This window comes from Mya arenaria, chromosome 4, assembly GCF_026914265.1.
Source record: "Mya arenaria isolate MELC-2E11 chromosome 4, ASM2691426v1".
In the NCBI taxonomy this organism is placed as follows: Eukaryota; Metazoa; Mollusca; class Bivalvia; order Myida; family Myidae; genus Mya; species Mya arenaria.
Window position 1 is genome coordinate 68,814,799 of NC_069125.1, and position 24,182 is coordinate 68,838,980.

The 24,182-nt window shown below is 43.2% G+C and overlaps 2 protein-coding genes across 5 annotated transcripts; both read left to right on the plus strand.

Annotated features, from left to right (window-relative positions):
* The first annotated feature begins 59 nt into the window (after nt 1-59).
* On the plus strand, nt 60-17,954 carry LOC128231263 (uncharacterized). 4 transcript variants are annotated; one of them, XM_052943857.1, is made up of 21 exons: nt 66-765; nt 1,971-2,139; nt 2,595-2,769; nt 5,590-5,762; nt 6,111-6,183; nt 6,370-6,489; nt 6,651-6,800; nt 7,499-7,701; nt 8,267-8,363; nt 8,620-8,750; nt 10,171-10,287; nt 12,241-12,392; nt 12,522-12,642; nt 12,799-12,955; nt 13,160-13,171; nt 13,743-13,945; nt 15,335-15,478; nt 15,720-15,886; nt 16,145-16,324; nt 16,600-16,696; nt 16,875-17,954. In XM_052943857.1, the coding sequence occupies exons 1-20, from the start codon at nt 635-637 to the stop codon at nt 16,664-16,666; spliced, it is 2,742 nt and encodes a 913-aa protein (XP_052799817.1). In that variant the 5' UTR covers nt 66-634; the 3' UTR covers nt 16,667-16,696; nt 16,875-17,954. The 4 variants fall into 4 exon arrangements, with proteins under 4 accessions (XP_052799818.1, XP_052799817.1, XP_052799815.1 ...); XM_052943855.1 differs by having other exon boundaries at nt 73-765; nt 15,720-15,849; XM_052943856.1 differs by lacking the exon at nt 13,160-13,171 and having other exon boundaries at nt 77-765; nt 15,720-15,849.
* Nucleotides 17,955-19,103: 1,149 nt separating this feature from the next.
* Nucleotides 19,104-23,225, plus strand: LOC128231264 (fibrinolytic enzyme, isozyme C-like). The gene is made up of 6 exons (XM_052943859.1): nt 19,104-19,559; nt 20,229-20,415; nt 20,571-20,664; nt 22,384-22,558; nt 22,682-22,836; nt 22,960-23,225. Exons 1-6 carry the CDS (start codon nt 19,418-19,420, stop codon nt 23,137-23,139), a joined length of 933 nt encoding a protein of 310 aa, XP_052799819.1. The 5' UTR covers nt 19,104-19,417; the 3' UTR covers nt 23,140-23,225.
* Nucleotides 23,226-24,182: the final 957 nt, after the last annotated feature.

Sequence of the window (24,182 nt, forward strand, 5' to 3'; positions counted from 1 at the left end):
TGTCATGTCATTGGTATCAGAGTGAAATTCAACCCCCTGTTACCATATATATTGTGTCAGTTCATTGATCGCATGTATAGTGTACATGTTAGTCTGTGACCGAGTTTTGCTGGATAAAAAGAATAGTGTTCCATTTTATCGGTTAAACTGAAACTAGGTTAAACACCTCTGTACAAAAAAGGAACGTTGGCTTGATGAATGAATGCTTCTTTAAATTGGGAGTATAAACAATCAAAACACAAGTTCGCGTGTTATTTGTGCTACAGCTTGTCTAAGGTCAAGGTGAAAGTAAAATACATGCTATCGTTGTACTATTTATTAGCCTGGAAGCAGCTGTCAGCATAACGCAATTATCGAGCAGTTTGGATGTAAACTTTGTTATAATGGAAAACGAGATCTAAGATTGTAACGGGAAAATAAATTTTAAATACACACAGTAGGATAAACAATTATTGTTGACATTCATTTGATAAGTACAATACTGTACTTAATCTGTGACAACCTAGTTACCTTTAAAAAAAAAGCATCTGGAAATAAAGGGCATTCATTTATACCGTAACTGACATTTACTTTCTGTTTGCTGTGCATTGAGATTGAGAGTAATGGGCTAGCCGGTGTTGGACGAAACTGACCAATGGCTGGACTGGAGAAGAAGAGGCTGAAGGAGGATAAGGTGCGCGCCCGGAACTGGAAGCGCTGGGGGCCGTACCTCTCGGAGCGCCAGTGGGGCACCGTGCGTGAGGACTACTCCGAAAACGGAGACTGGTAGGCAGGCTAATTATCGTGTGTCTGTTATCGGATGTGTTTTGGCAACGCATTTTAAAGTCATGTTTACCTTGACTAGGCGCGTAGCTAGGGCGAATTTGGGGTTACGCAGATCGATGCCTTGAGGGTAGGTGTGGGAGGGGGTATTTCAAATTCGGGGCTTTTGGTATGACAAAAACTTCGACCTGTCAAAATTTCATTACGCAACTGCGTATTTGCATACAGTCAGCTGCGCCTGTTGACAGTTATTTTCTTGTTGTTAATTCAATGAATATGAGTTATTGCCATGAAGTGTTGAATAAGCTTGTGTTAAAAGACCCAATTAACCGACTTAAGCGATGAACAATATAAACCCACCTACAATTATTAGTATAAATTATACATCGATGCATACACTTACAGATCATATATGTAAACAATAATACGGGTTTGCACAGATAAAAACATAATCGGACACAATTTATAAGGTAAATGCTGTAAACACAACACATGTGATTCATTATTTAAACTGTAATATGATGGGTATTATCTCGGTCAATAACCACACATGCATCACCTGGTCCATGTGTTTTTATCGTGTGTTTGTTTCTGTGGATCCGCTCAGCTCGTATATTGGATTGATGTAGTATTTGCCTTGTGTCACCTAATCTAAACATACAGTACATGAAGTCAGAAAAATATTGATGCCGGCATTAGCTTGTAGTTGAAAAGCATGAGGCCTGATAACGGTTTCATCCCTGCAGAGAAATGGCTTATGATAAAGGGCACGTTCAAAAAAACCATTTGCAAGTTGTTCCATCCCTATTCCAACATTTTCCTGACAATTCTTTGCAAAATTGATGAAATTGTCTGGTGTATTGAAATGACAACGAATACCATTGCGGAGTAAATTACATTTACGCTCAGTTTCTGACAAATGTCAGTAATTGAAAAATCCTGAGAGTGAGAGGGTGGACGGCGTTCAGTGACATTAATGACACATGTGATTATTCATCATGATATAATTTTCAATTTTCATTTCTTTACAGCCTTTTATTCGTCATTTGTGCAGTGTCAGAATTTTTGCTGACGCTGACTTTTCTGAATCGTTCATGTTAGCCACACCAAACAGCTTCAAATATGAATTTGTGTTCGATTCTGTCATGAATATGACATTTTTGTTATATGCATAATTATCAGTAACCGGTGCTACTCCGTATTTTCAGCTGGTCCCACTTTACGCATGACCAAGCTAGGTCGCGGGCGTACCGATGGGGGGAGGACGGGCTGCTGGGAGTCACGGACCGTCAGTGCCGCCTTTGTCTTGCGCTAGCCCTCTGGAATGGCAAAGACCCCATTCTAAAGGAGCGCCTGTACGGGCTCACGGGACACCAGGTAACCCGCGTGCTACAATTCCATTCCAATGTACTCCGAAATGTGGTCAATTGCTGGTGTTTGTTTTGTTTTGTTGTTGTCGTTGTTTTCAAATTACCCACCTATCTGGATGGAAAGAAAATCAAATTACTAAATAAATGAATGTATGTCGCTGCAATTGACATTAAAGAAGAATTACAAAGCTTTGCTTGCATGTGCATCAGTTTTCACTTTAAACCATGTATGTAAAAACAACCTTGGAAGCTACCTATATCAGGACTTGCCAGATCTTTTTTAATCCGTATTTTCCATATATAGTGAGTGCTTTATGTTTAACAAAGTATATACATCAGCAATATCGCAGCACAGAAGTACATATATGTGTCAATGCCCACGCAGGAAAAGTCTTACGTAATTTCACCTCGTTGAGAATTCAATTAAGTGGTTCAACATTTGCATATCATTGTTCCTTGTAGGGCAACCACGGTGAGGACGTAAAGGAGCTGTACTATTACCTTGACAACACACCCACCCACTCATATATGAAGGCCCTCTACAAATACCCGCAAGCGGAGTTCCCTTACGCAGAGCTGGAGACGGAGAACGCGCGTCGAGGCGTGCAAGACCTCGAGTATGAAATCCTTGATACAGGTAGGCATCGTTCCAAGAACCCGAGTATGTGATCCTAGATACAGGAAACACCTCAGTCCACGACCCCGAGTATGGGCTCCTTGATACAGGTAGGCTCTCCGTCGACGACCCCGAGTATGAGCTCCTTGATACATGTAGGTTCTCCGTCCACGACCCCGAGTATGAGCTCCTTGATACATGTAGGTTCTCCGTCCACGACCCCGAGTATGAGCCCCTTGCTACAGGTATGCCCTCCGTCCACGACCCCGGGTATGAGCTCTTTGATACAGTAGACTCCTCGTCCACGACCCCGAGTATGAGCTCCTTGATACAGGTAGGCTCTCCGTCCGCGACCCCGAGTATGAGCTCCTTGATACAGGTAGGCTCCCCGTCCGCGACCCCGAGTATGAGCTCCTTGATACATGTAGGCTCCCCGTCCGCGACCCCGAGTATGAGCTCCTTGATACATGTAGGCTATTCATCCGCGACCCCGAGTATGAGCTCCTTGATACAGGTAGGCTCCCCGTCCGCGACCCCGAGTATGAGCTCCTTGATACATGTAGGTTCTCCGTCCACGACCCCGAGTATGAGCTCCTTGGTACAGGTAGGCTCTCCGTCCGCGACCCCGAGTATGAGCTCCTTGATACATGTAGGCTCCCCGTCCGCGACCCCGAGTATGAGCTCCTTGATACATGTAGGCTATTCATCCGCGACCCCGAGTATGAGCTCCTTGATACAGGTAGGCTCCCCGTCCGCGACCCCGAGTATGAGCTCCTTGATACATGTAGGTTCTCCGTCCACGACCCCGAGTATGAGCCCCTTGCTACAGGTATGCCCTCCGTCCACGACCCCGGGTATGAGCTCTTTGATACAGTAGACTCCTCGTCCACGACCCCGAGTATGAGCTCCTTGATACAGGTAGGCTATTCATCCGCGACCCCGAGTATGAGCTCCTTGATACAGGTAGGCTCCCCGTCCGCGACCCCGAGTATGAGATCCTTGATACAGGTAGGCTCTATGTCCACGACCCCGAGGAGCTCCTTGGTACAGGTAGACTCCCCGTCCACGATCCCGAGTATGAGCCCCTTGCTACAGGTAGGCCCTCCGTCCACGGCCCCGGGTATGAGCTCCTTGATACAGTAGACTCCTCGTCCACGACCCCGAGTATGAGCTCCTTGATACAGGTAGGCTCTCCGTCCACGACCCCGAGTATGAGCTCCTTGATACAGGTAGGCTCCCCGTCCACGACCCCGAGTATGAGCTCCTTGATACAGGTAGGCTCCCCGTCCGCGACCCCGAGTATGAGATCCTTGATACAGGTAGGCTCTCCGTCCGCGACCCCGAGTATGAGCTCCTTGATACAGGTAGGCTCTCCGTCCACGACCCCGGGTATGAGCTCCTTGATACAGTAGACTCCTCGTCCACGACCCCGAGTATGAGCTCCTTGATACAGGTAGGCTCTCCGTCCGCGACCCCGAGTATGAGCTCCTTGATACAGGTAGGCTCCCCGTCCACGACCCCGAGTATGAGCTCCTTGATACAGGTAGGCTCCCCGTCCGCGACCCCGAGTATGAGATCCTTGATACAGGTAGGCTCTCCGTCCGCGACCCCGAGTATGAGCTCCTTGATACAGGTAGGCTCTCCGTCCACGACCCCGGGTATGAGCTCCTTGATACAGTAGACTCCTCGTCCACGACCCCGAGTATGAGCTCCTTGATACAGGTAGGCTCTCCGTCCGCGACCCCGAGTATGAGCTCCTTGATACATGTAGGCTCTCCGTCCACGACCCCGAGTATGAGCTCCTTGATACAGGTAGGCTCCCCGTCCGCGACCCCGAGTATGAGATCCTTGATACAGGTAGGCTCTCCGTCCACGACCCCGAGGAGCTCCTTGGTACTGGTAGACTCCCCGTCCGCGACCCCGAGTATGAGCTCCTTGATACAGGTAGGCTCTCCGTCCGCGACCCCGAGTATGAGATCCTTGATACAGGTAGGCTCTCCGTCCGCGACCCCGAGTATGAGCTCCTTGATACAGGTAGGCTCTCCGTCCGCGACCCCGAGTATGAGCTCCTTGATACAGGTAGGCTCTCCGTCCACGACCCCGAGGAGCTCCTGGGTACAGGTAGACTCCCCGTCCACGACCCCGAGTATGAGCTCCTTGATACAGGTAGGCTCTCCGTCCACGACCCCGAGGAGCTCCTTGGAACAGGTAGGCTCCCCGTCCGCGACCCCGAGTATGAGCTCCTTGATACAGGTAGGCTCTCCGTCCACGACCCCGAGTATGAGCTCCTTGATACAGGTAGGCTCCCCGTCCGCGACCCCGAGTATGAGATCCTTGATACAGGTAGGCTCTCCGTCCACGACCCCGAGGAGCTCCTTGGTACAGGTAGACTCCCTGTCCACGACCCCGAGTATGAGCTTCTTGGTACAGGTAGACCCTCCGTCCACGACCCCGAGGAGCTCCTTGATACAGGTAGGCTCTCCGTCCACGACCCCGAGTATGAGCTCCTTGGTACAGGTAGGCCCTCCGTCCACGACCCCGAGTACGAGTTCCTTCATACAGGTAGACCCTCCGTCCACGACCCCGAGTATGAGATCCTTGATACAGGTATGTAATAAGTGGATGTAGTTCGTATTTATTTCTTTTTATGTACAAGGATAACCTTAATATCCGGAGGCCGATACTTGACAGAAGTGTACTGCAAGGAGAGGGGCAGCGGTATGCTGGACCGGTATACGGGGGACACAACATCATCTGTAGATGTTCGGAACCTCTGTGCACTGTCGCCAACAATTGCACAGATCTACCACAGTAGTTCACATCTACCAATTTGTGTTTCAGGTGTGTTCGACGACAGTCGTTACTTCGACGTGACAGCGGAGTACTGCAAGGCGGGCCCCAACGACATACTCGGTCGGTACACGGTTGCCAACAGAGGGCCGGAGCGCGCCACCGTGCACGTCCTGCCACAACTCTGGTACCGGAACGTCTGGGACTGGGGAGAGGATTGCGAGGTGCGGACTCACTGCTCTAAGTCACATGTTTCATACAACCGGAATCAGTGGCAATAATAAACAGATCTATGATTCGGTCACCGGCAGGGACGCTTGCTGGTGTCACCTTTTAATGGAAATAACACTAGTTTCGATGCAATTATAAATTGGAATATTGCTAAACATCATGGTTGATGCTTGTTGGAAGCTGTCTTCTCCATCAAATTCAAATAATTTCGTTTCTATAATTTAGACGCCACATGCCTCACTAAATGATGGATGGTATTTTACATGATTTCTTAAATGTTAAAACCAACTGTCGACAATGTATTTAACAAGTCTGTGTGATACATTTATTTGTTTTGTCAGGCCTATATGGAGATGAAACCAATATTACAAAAAGAAAAGAGTGGCAAAATCAGGTGTGAATGTTCAACTTTAGGTGAGTGAATTATGCAGGCTCAGACTTATCAACGCTCACCTTTTGGGATCTATTACAATATAATGCCATTTCAGCTATTACATATATAATTTTAGATTTGAATGCTTATAAATATAAATATGTATAAGCACGTGCTATTGGGGACGGTGTCTAGAGGTTTATACCATCTACGTGTTCTTCATCCAGGTGCGGTGCAGGAGCGGTACCGACTTAACTCTATGGACAGGTACGTGGAGGAGATGGAGCCCCGACCCCGGGATACGCTGCTCCTGCAGCACCAGACATCCGCTAACGGGCATGACGAAGGTATAGAGTGTGCACTTCTCGGGTCTTAACTTAACTCAATAGAAGTACATACTGTTATAAATATGTGAGGCAATGGCTTGTCAACTGTCTGAAATCAATATTTTAAACGAATTGTCAATTTTAACCACTTCATATGTACATATATACGGGGGTTTTTTCAGGCGTGTTCCGGTTTGAGTTCGGTCCGGGTCAGGACGATCAAGCTGTACCTGTTATATTCACCGAGAATTCCACAAACTACGAGCGTCTGTACGGCGGGAAAAACAAGTCCAGACACGTGAAAGACGCATTTCATGACTACGTCATACATGGTAAGAGAGATGGCTTTGACACAAAAGTATGTAAGGTACTTCATTTATACTTGCACTATATATGAGAAATACAGGTCGTGGATACTAACTTACAATGGTTTTATTTTGGAGCAAGTGCCTGCAGAGTTCTAAGACTTATTTATACACGATGGCTTGGTCCACCATCAGTTTTCAAAGGTTATTTTCTACATGTATCCTCGTTCGCAGAAAAAATGTTTAAAAAATTCTAGAGGTTAGAAATAAATGACGATTAAGTAAGATAACAATCTTTGATATTTATCAAACGGGACGCATTATGGCCACTAAGCTGTCGGCGCTCTAACTCGAAAAGCGTTTGCACGATTGCCATTAGACTTGGTCAATATGTCTATGGGCAGTATATCTAGGCTAAGTTCGATAACCGCATTATGTCCGGTCGCCCCAAACTTGGACAAAATACGCATAAGCAGAATATCTCGGCCAAGTTCGATAGTCACATTTTGTCCGAGTGCCACAAAACTTGGTCAATATACCAATGAGCAGAATATCTCGGCCAGCCATTTCGCCCCAGTCACGTCAGAGTAATATCCCATGCATTGCTTAATTTACACAAATTTAAAAAAGTTTCGATAGACGTATTTTCTGTTGTGTTGTTGTTGTTGATGTTGTTGTTGTTGTTATCGGTGGAGTTGTCTCACGACTAAATGATACATTTTTAGACATGCAGAAGAAGGTTAACCTGAAGTATGGCACAAAGTGCGCGGGTCACTACGTACTTAACCTTGAACCCGGACAGGAAGTTGTGATCAAAGTGAGGCTGTACCAGTGCCTAGAGGCGCCCCAGGGGGATGCCTTCTCGGAAGAAAATTTCGATGACATGTTCGAACAACGGATACTGGAGGCAGACATGTTCTATGACCAGGTGCAGGACACATCTGTTTGAACATTACAATCAAGGAATGTAGAAAATTGATATTTCTTCAGCAGACCTTAATCCAATGACTTTTGAAGATGTTTAAGCAGTGTTTAATAAAGAAGTAGATCAGACATCTGTATAGAAAATCAGTATCAGATACGTATCCTTATTTCTTATAAATCGGTCACCAGAAAATCGGTGACTGGGAACATTGCACAGTATTTTTGTGCACTTCTAACACATAACTGACTGATAAACAAGTCATTGTAAAACAGGATGCAATGATTCATCGTGCACCATCTCACCGATTGTGGTATGTCATGACAGTGTATTGATGGAAATTGCAAAGTAAAAGTGGTCTAACATACACTATGATTGATTACTGAACGCAGAGGGGTTCTCGAAATGTGTGCACTAGTAATATGTATGTTAACTTTAAGTAATAATTATAATACTTAATGACTGCCTATCTACAATTTCATTCGCGTATAATGTAGGTTGTATCCTAATGTTTGGTAAAACTTGTTTTTTAACTATTTATATATGAGGCAAATCCATTCCCCCGTTCCAGGTTATTCCTACTAGAAAGAAGCAGGAAAGCAGGATAGCCAGACAAGCATACGCGGGACTCCTATGGAGTAAACAGTTCTACTTCTATATTCTTAAAGGTATTTTCTTCTATAAAATTGCGTTCTTCTATAGTTCTTATTTAAGATATGATTGCTTTCTAATTTAACATGAGCCTTCGTGGTTTTCTACTTCTAAAACGGACACCAGTGTCTCGCGTTTCGACATCAGCCAACAGTTTTAAGATGTCACACTGTTCTGTCATATAATCGTTGTTTTTCGTGTAAAGTCCGTGTTTACTATTGGGTAAAATTAATTGAAATGTCATGAAAACAGCATCCTCATGTCCGTTTTAAGAGTGGTTGCGTGGCGACAGCAACCAGCCGCCGCCCCCAGATAGCCGGTTGCAGTGGGGCCGCAACCGAGAATGGCAGCACCTCTTTAACAGGGACGTAATCTCCATGCCGGACAAGTGGGAATATCCGTGGGTAAGTAGGATTACCGGTGGGTTAGTGGGAATATCCGTGGGTTAGTAGGATTACCCGTGGGTAGGTGGGATTACCGGCGGGTTAGTGGGAATATCCGTGGGTTAGTAGGATTACCCGTGTTAAGTGGGATTACCGGTGGGTAAGTGGGAATACCGGTGGGTAAGTGGGAATAACGGTGGGTCAGTGGGAATAACGGTGGGTAAGTGGGAATAACGGTGGGTTAGTGGGAATAACGGTGGGTAAGTGGGAATAACGGTGGGTAAGTGGGAATAACGGTGGGTTAGTTGGAATACCCGTTGGTTAGTGGGATTAACGGTGGTTAAGCGGGAATATCCGTTTGGTTAAAAGTGAGATATACCTGTTGTTAAGCGTTGGTTATCATGGCCTTAATGGATTGCCCAACCCCTACGTTCAGGAAGTGGCTCTCACTACTGTGCTCGAGTAGGTTTCTAGGCGTAATTCAAGTTTTAATTAAAGTATTTTCTCTTTATACTAATCCGTATTTCCAAACAAATCTAATTTTTTCACTATTAAGGGTCATTTCAACTTGATCCTAGTTAAATGTGTGCATTTAATGTTACCGTTATATCATTTGTCATGTTTGATAATGTTTGGAATTAAACTGTTTTCTGGTTGTACGATCATGAAATAACCGTCTGAAAGTTTTTGTTGTTGAGAAAATTTGTTGATTGCTGAATTGCTTTAACGACTTTCCAGTCTGTGGTTTATTGGTGCATTGCCATACTTCTGCACAACTGTGAAATGTCAGTGTGACTACCATTTTTTTGTTGCTGCACATACTGCGTGTCTTATTGATGGACATGATTTTTGTGCACCAACTTCAAAGTACAATCCATCAGTATTCATATTGTTTACGCAAATTCGGTGTAGACGAATATCTGGTAAAATCATATTCAACATTGTTTTTAAAGGCTGACATATCAGCTATCGGGGCCAATTTACATTTCAGCATTTTCTCTGAGAAAGTATTGAAAATATGTTGTAATAGCCCTGGTGTCTTTCGCGATGTTGTGACACAAAATTATTTCTTCTTGGCGATAACCCAGTACATAAACCTTCATGTAGAAATAGGTCATATGCTACCAGTGAGAATGCCTATATTAGCAAAGCCAATTAAGAATAGCGTTACCTTAACAATTAAAGCGAGCGAGTCGTGACCCTTGATCGAATGAGAAAATAGGGAGCGTTATAAAGAAGAAAAGTATATATCTTTATATAAGAAAACATTTCTATTCAACAGTTCAGGCTTTAAATACATCAAAACACAAATAAACGAAATTGCCTACAAAATTCACAAGGTGTTGTACTTTTCCTGGAAAACAGGCTAGGTATGCACCTTCATTTGCAACATATGGTCTATTGTTTGCAACGGTCGAAACTGTTGTTTTCTTTTTTCCAGTACGCCTCTTGGGACCTGGCATTTCACATGATACCGATGTCTCGGCTGGACATACAGTTTGCGAAATCTCAACTTGTCCTTCTTCTCAGGGAATGGTACATGCACCCAAATGGGCAGGTGGGTAAGCGGGTAGATGCATCCAAACGTACCGGTGGGTAGGGCGGGTATATGCATCCAAACGGACAGGCGGGTAAGGCGTGTACATGCACCCAAACGGGCAGATGGGTAATGCGTGTACATGCACCCAAACGGGCAGGTGGGTAAGGCGTGTAAATGCATCCAAACGGACAGGCGGGTAAGGCGTGTACATGCACCCAAACGGGCAGGTGGGTAATGCGTGTACATGCACACAAAACGGGCAGGTGGGTAATGCGTGTACATGCATCCAAACGGACAGGTGGGTAAGGCGTGTACATGCACTTAAACGGGCAGGTGGGTAAGGCGGGTACATGCACCTAAACGGGCAGGCGGGTAAGGCGTGTACATGCACCTAAACGGGCAGGTGGGTAAGGCGTGTACATGCACCTTAACGGGCAGGTGGGTAAGGCGTGTACATGCACCTAAACGGGCAGGCGGGTAAGGCGTGTACATGCACCTACACGGGCAGGCGGGTAAGGCGTGCACATGCACCCAAGCGGGCAGGTGGGTAAGGCGTGTACATACATCCAAACGGACAGGCGGGTAATGCGTGTACATGCACGCAAACGGACAGGTGGGTAAGGCGTGTACATGCACCTTAACGGGCAGGTGGGTAAGGCGTGCACATGCACCTTAACGGACAGGCGGGTAAGGCGTGCACATGCACCTTAACGGGCAGGTGGGTAAGGCGTGTACATGCACCTAAACGGGCAGGTGTGAAAGGCGTGTACATGCACCTAAACGGGCAGGCGGGTAATGCGTGTACATGCACCTAAACGGGCAGGCTGGTAATGCGGGTACATGCACCTTAACGGGCAGGTGGGAAAGGCGGGTACATACACCTAAACGGGCTGGTGGGAAAGGCGGGTACATGCACCCAAACGGGCAATTTGGTAAGGCAGGTATATGGACCCAAACGGACAGGTGGGTAAGGCGGGTACATGCACCGAAACAGGCAATTCGGTTAGGCGGGTATATGAACCCAGACGGGCTTATGGGTAAGGCGGGTGTATGCACCCAAACAGGCAGGTGGGTAAGGCGGGTATATGTACCAAACCAGGCAGGTAAGAATGGCGGGTGTATGCACCCAGACAGGCAGTTGGGGAGGATGGGTATATGGACCCAAACAGGCAGGTGGGTAGGCCGATTTATGCACCTAGACAGGCAGGTGGGAACGGAGGGTAAATGCACCCAAACAGGCAGATGGGAAGGGCGGGTATATGGATCCAAACAGGCAGGTGGAAAGCCGTTTTTTGCACCCAAATGGGCAGGTTGGAAGGCCGGGTTATGCACCCAAACAGGCAGGTTGGTAGGGCGGGTATATGCGCCCAAACAGGCAGGTGGGAAAGGAGGGTATATGCACCCAAATGGGCAGGTGGGAAGGGAGCGTTTATGCACCCAAAAAGGCAGGTGGGTAGGGAGGGTATATGCACCCAAAAAGGCAGGTGGGAAGGACTGGTATATGGACCCAATCAGGTATATGGGAAGGGCGGATATATGGACCCAAAAAGGCAGGTGGGAAGGACTGGTATATGGACCCAAAATGGCAGGTGGGAAGGGCGGGTATATAGACCCAAACAGGCAGATTGGAGGGGCGGGTATATATACCCAAACAGGCAGGTTGGTAGGTCGGGTACATGTACACGAAATTGTAGGTGGTTTAAGCGGATACATGCATCTGAACTGGTAGTGCTGCATACTAGCATGAACCGAAGTTGATCCAATGAAAAGGCATATTATGCAAATAAAATACTTCAACGCACAGAATTTATTACATCTCATCCAATGTGAATATTTATAGAATCTTACTCAACTTACATTTGAACACTGTCTGGATTAACGTGGTTTAATTTCAGCGCTGCCGTTTTTGAATGAGAATTTGTTGAAAACAGAATGACCTTCCTTTTGTTGAACGTTCCCATTTGTCTCCAGATACCAGCGTACGAGTTTGCGTTTGATGACGTGAACCCTCCGGTGCATGCGTACGCCGTCCTTAAGGTGTACAAGGCTTCTGGTCTCAAGGGCACGCGGGACGAACAGTTTCTCGCTAGATGCTTCCACAAACTCGTCCTCAACTTCACCTGGTACGTTGCCAGAGAATTTCTTTACGAGATCAAATTCTATGCGTTTTATATTGTGATAATTGACCCAATTGTTTATAAGAGGTTGGCTGAGAAATGTTTTGAATAGTGTTTGTTTATTTTAACATTCAGGTGGATTAACAGAAAAGACGTTGAAGGAAAAAACATATTTTCAGGGGGGTTCCTAGGCTTAGATAATATAGGTGTGTTCGATAGATCCAAACCACTTCCAACAGGCGGTTTCTTGGCGCAGGTAAATAGTTGAAAGTTAATTGTTTGTCTTTTCTTTCATTCATATAACATTTTTATTACAAAACCTCTGCATACAATAATGGTAAACTTAAAAAAACAATATTCTCTCGCGATGTAAATTATAGTTATTGAATTCAAACTTTTGCAAACTTTTAAGGCCGATGCCACCGCTTGGATGGGATTTTTCTGCACGATCATGCTAGAGATCAGCCTCATTCTGGCACACAGAGAGCCCATTTACCAAGATATGGCCTCCAAGTTCTTCGAGCACTTCATCGGCATCATGGATGCAATGAACAGCGTAGACGGCGTTGGTATGTGTTAAGTTAATATGAAATGGCTTTAGTGTGTCTGAGGTGTCGTATACCCAGGTAGCTGAACCGCGTAACTACTAATTAACTACATACTAGTAATTCTAACATTAATACATTTTGGTTTAAAATTGTTTGATTTGATCTAGCGGCTAGATAGTGTTTCCTTGGTTGTTGTAATCAAACAATGTTGTCTTTGGCTTCCAGAGGACTGTAAAGGTAGTTGTTGTTAAAATGCTTTGCGATATGTGTGTTTGTTTTCTTTTATCGATCGCCTGCGGGTTGGGTTGTGCTTCTGGTTAGGCTTTCAGTGCAGCTTATTGATGTTTGAGTACTAGATTGTGGCAATACAGTACTACTTTTATTTTTAATTCCTAATTGCTTCGAATCGTACAATGCAGATTCCAAAGAAAAAATATATACATTAAATATGAACTATTGTTTTATTGACAAAATGAAAAGACCTATAAGACGTGTGATTTTTTCCTTTTTCTCCACCGCTATCTTTTTACACTTTCTTTTTTCTTGTTAGTGAGCAGTATTCATTAAAACTAACCCTTACATGATATTTTTATGTGTTTCGTATGTATTTGACTTTGCAAAATTTTATAAATAAGTCGTTATCGTTTTTTTTGTAACTGTAAATCAATACACAGATCATGATGTATAAATATGCAAAACCTTTCTTGAAAAAGTATAACAAAATAAATTTCAGTGACATTCTACTACTGACTTCCTCTTTCAAAGGATATGACATCCGAGTTGTTAGTATGAACACGACATGTTGCAGGTTTATGGGATGAGACGGACGGCTTCTACTATGACCACGTGCGCAACAACCAATGTAGCCAGCCAGTGAAAATCAAGTCAATGGTAGGACTCGTTCCACTCTTCTGTTCGCTCGTGCTAAAGGACAGGGACTTCAAGCACCACCCGGGATTCGCCAAGCGAACCAAATGGTTCATAGAAAATAGGAAGGACCTCTCAAAGGGGGTATGACGTCTTGCCTCTCATTTTTTCTTTCAAAGTCTCTCAAAGTGGGTATGGATATCTTGTCTCTCAAAGTGGGTATGGATATCACGTCTCTCAAAGTGGGTATGGATATCACGTCTCTCAAAGTGGGTATGGATATCTTGTCTCTCAAAGTGGGTATGGATATCACGTCTCTCAAAGTGGGTATGGCTATCACGTCTCTCAAAGTGGGTATGGATATCTTGTCTCTCAAAGTGGGTATGGATATCACGTCTCTCAAAGTGGGTATGGATATCACGTCCCTCAAAGTGGATATGGATATCTTGCCTAACAAAGTGGGTATTGATATCACGTCCCTCAAAGTGGGTATGGATATCACGTCCCTCAAAGTGGATATGGATATCTTGTCTCTCAAAGTGGATATGGATATCTTGCCTCTCAAAGTGGGTATGGATATCTTGTCTCTCAAAGTGGATATGGATATCTTGCCTCACAAAGTGGGTATGGATATCACGTCCCTCAAAGTGGGTATGGATATCACGTCCCTCAAAGTTGGTATGGATATCTTGTCTCTCAAAGTGGATATGGATATCTTGCCTCTCAAAGTGGGTATGTATATCACGTCTCTCAAAGTGAGTATGGATATCTTGTCTCTCAAAGTTGGTATGGATATCACGTCTCTCAAAATGGGTATGGATATCTTGTCTCTCAAAGTGGTTATGGATATCACATCCCTCAAAGTGGGTATGGATATCTTGTCTCTCAAAGTGGATATGGATATCATGCCTCTTAAAGTGGGTATGGAAATCACGTCCCTCAAAGTGGGTATGGATATATTGTCTATCAAAGTGAATATGGATACCTTGCCTCTCAAAGTGGGTAAGGATATCACGTCTCTCAATGGGGTGTGGATATCTTGCCTCTTAAAGTGGGTATGGATATCTTGTTTTTCAATTTAGGTATGGGTATTTTGTCTTTTAAAGAAGGGGTATGAATGTCTTGAAACACTTTGAGAGAAAAGATATCCATATCGGATATTTTCTCACTCAAGGTATTTTTTCTCAAAGAGGGTATGGATATCTTGCTCTCAAAGTATTTTCTCTCAAAGAGGGTATGTATATCTTGCTCTCAAAGTATTTTCTCTCAAAGAGGGTATGTATTTTATGTCTTCCAAAGGGGAAATTGATTTCTTAATTGTCTTGCATTTGGAATATTGATGTCTTGTTTTGAAAATAGTATCGGTAACATATGATCATAATAGTCAGAATCATACTGACAGTTTATGGTTGCCTTACACACTCTTAGCATGCCACCTGAACACATTATTTTAGAAGAGGCTTACATACTATGACATTTATATTGAGCATCATGATAAGTAACCATGTATACAAGAACCCCGTGTACTCACAGATATCATTCATGACGCGGGGCACGCACCAGGAGGGATCGCTGCTGCTCTCCGTCATCAACAAGGAGAAGCTCGTCAAGATCCTCAGTCACATGCTGGACGAGGAGAAGTTCCTGTCGCCCTATGGCATCCGCTCTCTCTCAAAGGTGAATAGTGCATTTAAGCCCGCCTTTAGTGACAGAGATTCAGCTTTTGTAAATGGTTCATGTCTGGTGTGACCTTTTTTATGCCTGTTAAAATGACAAGCGTTGGTATTTAAGCATACTTGGTCTTCAAATGCCGGGGCTTATCTCTCACTTACACTTTTCAATGTTGCTCATTCATATTTTGAAAGTTCTCGTGACTTATTGTGTAGTCCGTCTTGCTGTAACCCCCACCCTCATACAGGAGCACCAGTCCCACCCATACGAGCTTCACGTTGGAGGCACGTACTACAGCGTGCAGTACGAGCCCGGGGAGTCAAAGACAAAACTATTCGGCGGCAACAGCAACTGGCGGGGACCCATCTGGCTGCCCAGTGAGAACTCTGACGTTTCTGAGTCATGTTTTATTTTGTAATTATTGCTAGTTTAAGTACATTCAGTTCAATTGTCTGATATATTCAAAGCTTATGTAGTTTTTTTTATTTATTTATTTTTTAACCGTGCAAACAATGTTTCAAAGTCTGCTTTACATTATGTTTTCATAAAGGCAGCTAGTGATCAACAATAGAAAAGCAAAGTGATTCCTATACATATCGCAAAACGACTGAGGCTATCAATGCGGTCAACAAATCCTATGTCCATGGTGACTGTGTATATTTCTTTGTTCAGTGAACTACCTTTTAATCGAGAATCTGGAGCGGCTCGACTACTTCTACGGGGACGAGTTGAAGGTGGAGTGTCCCACGGGGTCGGGTGTGACAATGCGCCTGGGGGAAGTGGCACAGAACCTCGAGCGCCGCCTCGTCAACCTTTTCATGCCGGACGCCAAGGGCCGGCGTCCTTGTCATGGTAGGCAACGCTTATTGCGACATACAATGTTAAATGTTTTATAGATGATATACTATTGAAGATGGTAAACAAACTGCTCATTTGTTTTCGAACTTGTTTCGTTTGCTATTGTTCAGTCACAGAATGCTGGTTAATGCTGCATAATGTATTTAAAGACGTTAAACACTGGTATGGAGCTGTTATAGGAAATATATTTCCACTATTTCTTATATCAACTAGTCTGTATTGTATTGTTTACCATTTATCCATTACATGTTCACATTTTATCGTTGTAGGGAACGACGAGGTATATGCCAAAGATCCACATTTCAAGAAGCTGTGCCTGTTTTACGAGTATTTTAACGGGGACACTGGCCGGGGCTGCGGTGCCAGGTACGATAGTAATCAAGCTCCATACCTTACTTTCAACATAAGAAAAGGTTATGTTGAACGTTTGGTCTGTATATATTTGTGTTTATATATATATTGTAATTATAACGCGCATGCATTATTACAGATATGTAGGATACTCCTAATAACCACAATTTTTATATCTTATATATGTCTGCAGTCACCAGACGGGATGGACGTCGCTGGTAGCGAACATTCTGGAACGGAACATTGATGTGGAGGAGGGCTACGACAGTGCCGACAGCCTCGACTAAAAGTTGTGGTTCCGGGCGGAGTCGACGGACCGGTTACCCACGCCGGGCCCTCATTGTGATGGTGGAGGAAGTTAACATTAAAGTGTTGGGTCGCCTCGGCAACTTGTTTGACTAGGGGATAATTGAGCACGAGTTATAAAGAGGACATTTGCTTGCAAAGAGAAAACGGGCACCTGCTAGGCTGCTTTTACCGGCCAGTTGGAACACCACAGTGAAACCTTGACCCAAAATTGGAAAGAATATATGTATGTACAGCCAGCTTTATGTACTGGTGTTATGATGTAATGTAATACTGTAATTCCTTGACGCTAAATTTGTGCCATATTTGAAATGTATTTTAACAAAAAGTATGAATTCGGATATTTTATAGCGGTATTTTGCTTAACTTTGTGTGATATTCAACAAGTATAAACATGTTATATTTTTATAATTGTTTATATGTGAAAACAAAAGGTGGTGCCTTCAAAAACAAGTATTACTTCTCAATATGTTTGTATTATTTTACATGTATGTGTTTGTGTATGTTTGATGTGAACGAATATATTATAAGAAATATATATGAATCGTGAACCATGAAGATGCTGTTTAAGACATGTATGAGTGATGTATTTCAAACATTTTGCAATGTAAAACATTTCAATTTATTACAGGTAAATACATAAAAGTTCATTATGTTAATGTCAAGTCTTATGTCAAATAATCATGCACTAGGTGTAGTTCGATATGGCATTACTTGAAATGATATCTTTTCAGGCACGTAAGCATTTCCTATTTAATAAATTTCAATTCACTTTATATATAACAGCTTAAATTGCCATCGTTAGCTGCATGAATATAATATTTGTTCGCTCATTTAAGTGTGTCCGTTTGTGAAACATTGGGCTCACTAAAAGTTGAAGGATCTAACATGCTTACAACCATATTTTATTTTATTTTTTATTTTCAAAAGTGTTTATGTTTATAAAATAAAACCAACACACGCTTCAGATGCTTTCATTTTATTTGCAAAGTTAAACATCAAATTGGTTAATGTCTTTATTTCAAATTATGACTAAAACTTTCAGCGGTCAAAGTAAGTTTGCGTCGACCAACATACCCGGCAGAGAAGATTATCTTTGAAACAGCCGACCGAGAAGGTTATCTTTGATATAGCCGACCGAAAAGGTTTTCTTTGAATTAGCCGACCGAGAATGTTATCTTTGATATAGCCAACCGAGAAGGTTTTCTTTGAATTAGCCGACCGGGAAGTTTATCTTTGAAACAGCCGACCGGAAAGGTTATCTTTGAAACAGCCGACCGAGAACGTTATTTTTGAAACAGCCGACCGAGAACGGTACTTTTGAAATAGCTGACCGAGAAGGTTATCTTTGAAACAGCCGACAGAGAAGGTTATCTTTGAAACTGCCGACAGAAAAGATTATCTTTGAAATAGCCGGCAAAAATCTTTGAAATGACCGACAGAGAAGGTTATCTTAAAAACTGCCAACAGAGAAGGTTATCTTTGAAAAAGCAGAGAAGGTTTGATACAATCTCAGATAAGTATATCCAAAAATTTAACCATGGTAGAAATTCTTATCTTGCCCACGGGCAAAGATTAAACAAGTACCCGTATATGGAACTCCATTTTCATGGTCATCACATTGTCATTACCTCCCTTGTTGTAGACCGTCGTATGTAGCATCATAGAAACCTTGTCTTATGGCAATATTTAGGATGCTAATTAGTTATTTCTCGCTTTAAATGTCGTCATAAAACATTTTTCACTCACCTTTCAAGAAATAATGCTTCACCCTCCTCAGAACTATTAAAAGACCGATTTGACTATTAACATAAGCTGAATCATTGCGCGCATATCCATGACAGCCACGAATTATCGCATATCCATACGCAATTAATTTCACTAAGCACAAAAGAGTTCCAGCAAAAAAATATTTTTTACTTAATTTTGTTTAACTGAGGTGGGAGAAAAAGCATCTACCATAGCCGCTCGTGTAAGATAGGTTCATCCCGACCCTCGCGCAGGGTGTTTTGCGGAAACTCGGTAAACCTCGTTTCCGCTAAACACCCTTCACTTTGGTCGGAATGAACTATCTTACACTCTCGTCCATGGAAGATACTTATAATCTTTTACCCGGCGGATAGGATTATCTTTGATTTACCAGGCGAAGTAGGTTATCTTTGAAATTAAGAAGAATAGTCAAGGCTTCCGGGTAACTTCACGTCGTTAGGCCGCTTACTTGTAGTGCATTACCGAAGCATCAACATAGCCTTTACGCCGTTCTGTGAAGGATTGCATTCTATCTCTCAGATAATCAGATTTATGATTTAAAATGAAGAGTTCTATAAAATAGTCAGTGCCATAGTTTGATTGCAGTTTTATTGTCAATTAAGTACTATTTAAAGCCTATGTCTACGCAGTTTCGGTCAACTCTATTTACAAGTTAATAAAATGTATATGATGGCAAATACCTGTCTTCTGTGGTTGAAAGCTGGTTATATGTTGCATTCAGTTCATAGGCGTCGTACAATGCAGGGCACGCAGGAGACGTTGTGTTTCGTGTTGTTGATATTAGTGTTTGTTCATGTGCGAGGTAAGTACTTATTTTTTAATTAAAAAAAATATCGATGCCAGACTTTGATTTGTGACTGCACTTATGCTGAATGATATGTTATAATAGGAAATGATAAGTTACACCTGAGAGACATATCAACTCCTTGCGCACGAACCCTAAGGTCCGTCTGCATGCACGTGAAATATGTTAAAAGTCGTAGAAACTGTGAGTAAAATGAAAATGATTTAAACATAAATTATTATTGATTCCTTCGTAAATCTGCAATCCATTATTTATCAAACACCCTTATTGTATTTTCACAGATTTCAAAAAATACTTAATTGACATTCAGTGGCTTCACTATTTTAAATCCTTGATGTGGGTGCATCGTTATTAATGATAAATTACCGATCAGGCGATAACTAGCATGGGTATCTGCGATAATTTGCCCATTGTATTGTCATTAACTGAGTGACGTAGATGATGCACTGCATAAGATCGGCGCATGGATAATCTGCAGACAATTAAGGATCGCAGTTTTGATTACTTGTTTCTTTTTCAATATGAATATCCACAAAATTAAGTACCAACGAAAATGTCCATTTTCGAAAAACCACGAAATTTTCAAGCCCACGAATATTAATTATTTCACAGTATAACATTTTTCGCATACGCTTACTTTTATAGCAATGTTTTGATTAACTAAAGCACCGCCCCCTGCCCGAATAATCAATGGTGAAGACGCGGCTCCGGGGTCGCACCCCCACCAGGTGGCGCTACACTGGGACCGGAACGCCTACTACGGCATCAGCGGCCAAGACTGGCGTTTCGTGTGCGGCGGATCCGTCATCGGTGTCCGCGTCATTCTCACCGCCGCCCATTGTGTCGACTTTGCGTAAGTACTGACAAGTCAAGGGTTAAGAGTACAGTTTCAAGTCCCGTTTTTCGTGAGTTCATCTATGTAACCCTTTACTTAATGGCATACGATAAACATGATAAGAACACTTACCCACAACATCATATAGTAGTTCTCTGGTTCCACTGTTTCAGACCGGACAACCAATTCCGGGTAGTGATAAACGATCACGTTCGTAATGTGGACGAAGGCGCCGAACAGATCATTGGTGTGGACAAAATCATACTGGTAAATGTCAAATTGGGTTAGTTTATTGTATGAAGAGTTCCTACAGGCTCCTCGTGCACATACATGTATAGCATAAGCCTATTCAAATTGTGTGGACGTTTACCAACGGCACAAGTAATATAGCACATTTTAAAGACAACATACCTGAAATATGGCTGAACCTGGCGAAAATATCAACAAAGAAGAGCAAAGAACATTTTGTTAGATTTGTGGCTTACTGGTTGATACGCATTAAAAAATAAAACATATGTAGACAATGTGTATGGGGTAATGGCTCTTCCGCTCTTTCCTGTTGTAAGGATGGTAGAAAGTCTTCCGCTCGTTCCTGTTGTAAGGATGGTAGAAAGTCTTCCGCTCTTTCCTGTTGTAAGGATGGTAGAAAGTCTTCCGCTCTTTCCTGTTGTAAGGATGGTAGAAAGTCTTCCGCTCTTTCCTGTTGTAAGGATGGTAGAAAGTATTCCGCTCGTTCCTGTTGTAAGGATGGTAGAAAGTCTTCCGCTCTTTCCTGTTGTAAGGATGGTAGAAAGTCTTCCGCTCTTTCCTGTTGTAAGGATGGTAGAAAGAGTGTTTCCGGTGATATCGATACTGTCACGAGAGTTTGTCACGAGTGATACAAAATGGCTCTATTTCTTCGAGACGACCAGAAACAATATAACAAAATATGGGTGAATATAATCCGTATATTGTGATTGCTTGGCACACCAGGAATATTATACGGGTCAAGTACGCTATATAATTTTAAACAGCGACCAATTCATAGGCCTAATCCCAGTACCTGGGCAAAGTAGTGTTATGGGCATATTTTATAGGGACCCTGTTCTCTCTGCTTTTACTGATCACTATAGTACCAAGCGCCCTAGTATTTATGTGTCAAGTCGTTGTATTATGTTGCTGCCGCGCATCTCTCTGCACGTGTGACTACTGGTTTTTGTGACGACTGTCATGTTGCACAGTGTCTTTGGAAGCGACTTATACCAGACGTGTATGCACACTATACCAAGACTTGAGTTCACAAAGGCATTTTCAGACTAGAGTTCTAGGCTCAAAGAGACTGTGTGGACGCCCAGTGGGATACTGGGAGGGAGGGGCGGTATTAAAGGAAAGGGAAATATACTTAAAGCATATATATGTTATAAAAACATTATTGATCAAGTTATTTGCAATTCGATTATTTTCTCATTGATTGCTACTGAGATAAGACGTGAAATTGCCTATTTTCCAATCTCTCAATGCCGAAGCATATACATTGACAAGCATTGTGCGGTTATGAAAAAAGCGAGTCCGTGTACATGTATATAACATGAAGTTGAGGTTCTATGTTATTTTCCATTTTACTGAGCATTTGAAGAACCCTCGTAATAAAGGTTATTGTTTCTATTTGTTTTTCATCTTACAATAACTCTTTATGCTGTATGCATGATAAGTACATTCTATGGCCGCTCGTAAAAAGATAGGTTCATACCAACCCAAGCGTAGGTGTTTTGCGGAAACGAGGTTAAACGGCACGTGTTAGATACCTTTTGTCCCTCCTCAGTCAAACAGAATATAGTAAAAATGTATTTTAATTTACTTTTTTTTATAAAAGTTATTTTTTCAATTTGCCCGTTGTCAAGATACGTATTTTCCAAATGGCCAAATATTTGGATCTATTTATCTGGGTAGGGAGAAAGATGTCTTCCGCGTTCAGATTTCAATCATTACAAACGCTAAACATTTTAGCACGAGCAATACGTGGGCGGCCTGGACTACACGAGATCGGCTTACCCGAATGACATCGCCATCCTCGTGCTGGCCGCGGACGTGGGCGACACCTCTACTATCATTCCTCTCGATGACGGTTCTTCCGGGGACCGTGTTGATGAGAAATGCGTCATCTCAGGCTGGGGACGCAATGGTAACTCGTACAGATATATGTAAATACAGTGTAGTAGATTTCATAGAACGTTCATTAAAATGTTACGCGATCTAAATCCGTTCGTGTTCATATCTGAAAGTTTCTGTCATATTCCTCGAGCAGACACGGACGGGGATCTGCCATTGACGCTGCAGGAGCGGGAGATGACGGTGCTAGCGGAGTTTGTGTGCACCCTCTATTGGGGGAGTTCAGTGTTCGCGGGACACATCTGCGTCTACGATGGCTCCAATAGCACAACTGGAGGTTCGGCCTGCAATGTACGTGCACAGGTTTATAAGCCGGGTCAAATTTTCGTCTGTGTAACAAAAAAACTCAGAATATTCGTGCTCTCAACACTCTTACTTGGCCTGTATTTGAAATCTATTTTGACGTATGTATAGGGTGACAGTGGCGGTCCACTGGTGTGTGGCGGTCGGCTGGCAGGCGTGACGTCATGGGGGATTGACGGATGCCGACTGGCGGACACGGGCGAGTTCCTGCCCTCTGTGTACGCACGCGTCACCTACTATCTCCCCTGGATAGAGATCACGCTCAAAAGATTCACTTCCGGCAGGGGGTAAAAGGACTTGCGACCTGATGTTATGTTATTATGGACAACATTGTTAGACGTTTGTCAAGCGATTATTATTAAATTACTTTGGCAATATATTTGTTTTGTTTTTAAATGAATCCGTGTCGTTCGTGCGCCACCAAATTGGTTTTATGTCAATTTCAAAATGAACCCACTCGTGACTGGAGAAAGCATGGGCTTTTATCCATTACCTGTGTATCAGCTTTTAATGAATGTTTTGCATTCACACGGGACTGCGGGGCCACATGGAAGGTAAAAACGCGGCCCATTTCCCCCACTATACCCCCAAACCAGGGGGAATTACGTATGTAACGTACACTTGAGGTACTTTTGCGTATATTGCCATGCATGTACACATACATGTACATTATAGGTCTGTACCTACACCTGGGGTACATGTGCGTATATTGTCATGCATATACAGATAGATGATGTACATTGTAGGTCTGTACCTACACCTGGGGTACATGTGCGTATATTGCCATGCATGTACAGATAGATGATGTACATTGTAGGTCTGTACCTACACCTGTGGTACATGTGCGTATATTGCCATGCATGTACAGATAGATGATGTACATTGTAGGTCTGTACCTACACCTTGGGTACATGTGCGTATATTGCCATGCATGTACAGATAGATGATGTACATTGTAGGTCTGTACCTACACCTGTGGTACATGTGCGTATATTGCCATGCATGTACAGATAGATGATGTACATTGTAGGTCTGTACCTACACCTGGGGTACATGTGCGTATATTGTCATGCATGTACAGAGAGATGATGTACATTGTAGGTCTGTACATACACCTGTGGTACATGTGCGTATATTGCCATGCATGTACAGATAGATGATGTACATTGTAGGTCTGTACCTACACCTGTGGTACATGTGCGTATATTGCCATGCATGTACAGATAGATGATGTACATTGTAGGTCTGTACCTACACCTGTGGTACATGTGCGTATATTGTCATGCATGTACAGAGAGATGATGTACATTGTAGGTCTGTACCTACACCTGTGG

What these genes read in the sequence shown, in the direction of transcription:
- LOC128231264 (XM_052943859.1), top strand. Translation starts at nt 19,418, where the DNA reads ATGTATATGATGGCAAATACCTGTCTTCTGTGGTTGAAAGCTGGTTAT. An exon ending in GTGTGGACAAAATCATACTG is followed by an intron (nt 20,665 to 22,383) that starts GTAAATGTCAAA and finishes TAAACATTTTAG; the next exon opens with CACGAGCAATACGTGGGCGG. An exon ending in CTCAGGCTGGGGACGCAATG is followed by an intron (nt 22,559 to 22,681) that starts GTAACTCGTACA and finishes TTCCTCGAGCAG; the next exon opens with ACACGGACGGGGATCTGCCA.
- LOC128231263 (XM_052943855.1), top strand. Translation starts at nt 635, where the DNA reads ATGGCTGGACTGGAGAAGAAGAGGCTGAAGGAGGATAAGGTGCGCGCC. An exon ending in GTGTGAATGTTCAACTTTAG is followed by an intron (nt 6,184 to 6,369) that starts GTGAGTGAATTA and finishes TTCTTCATCCAG; the next exon opens with GTGCGGTGCAGGAGCGGTAC. An exon ending in CGCTAACGGGCATGACGAAG is followed by an intron (nt 6,490 to 6,650) that starts GTATAGAGTGTG and finishes GGGTTTTTTCAG; the next exon opens with GCGTGTTCCGGTTTGAGTTC.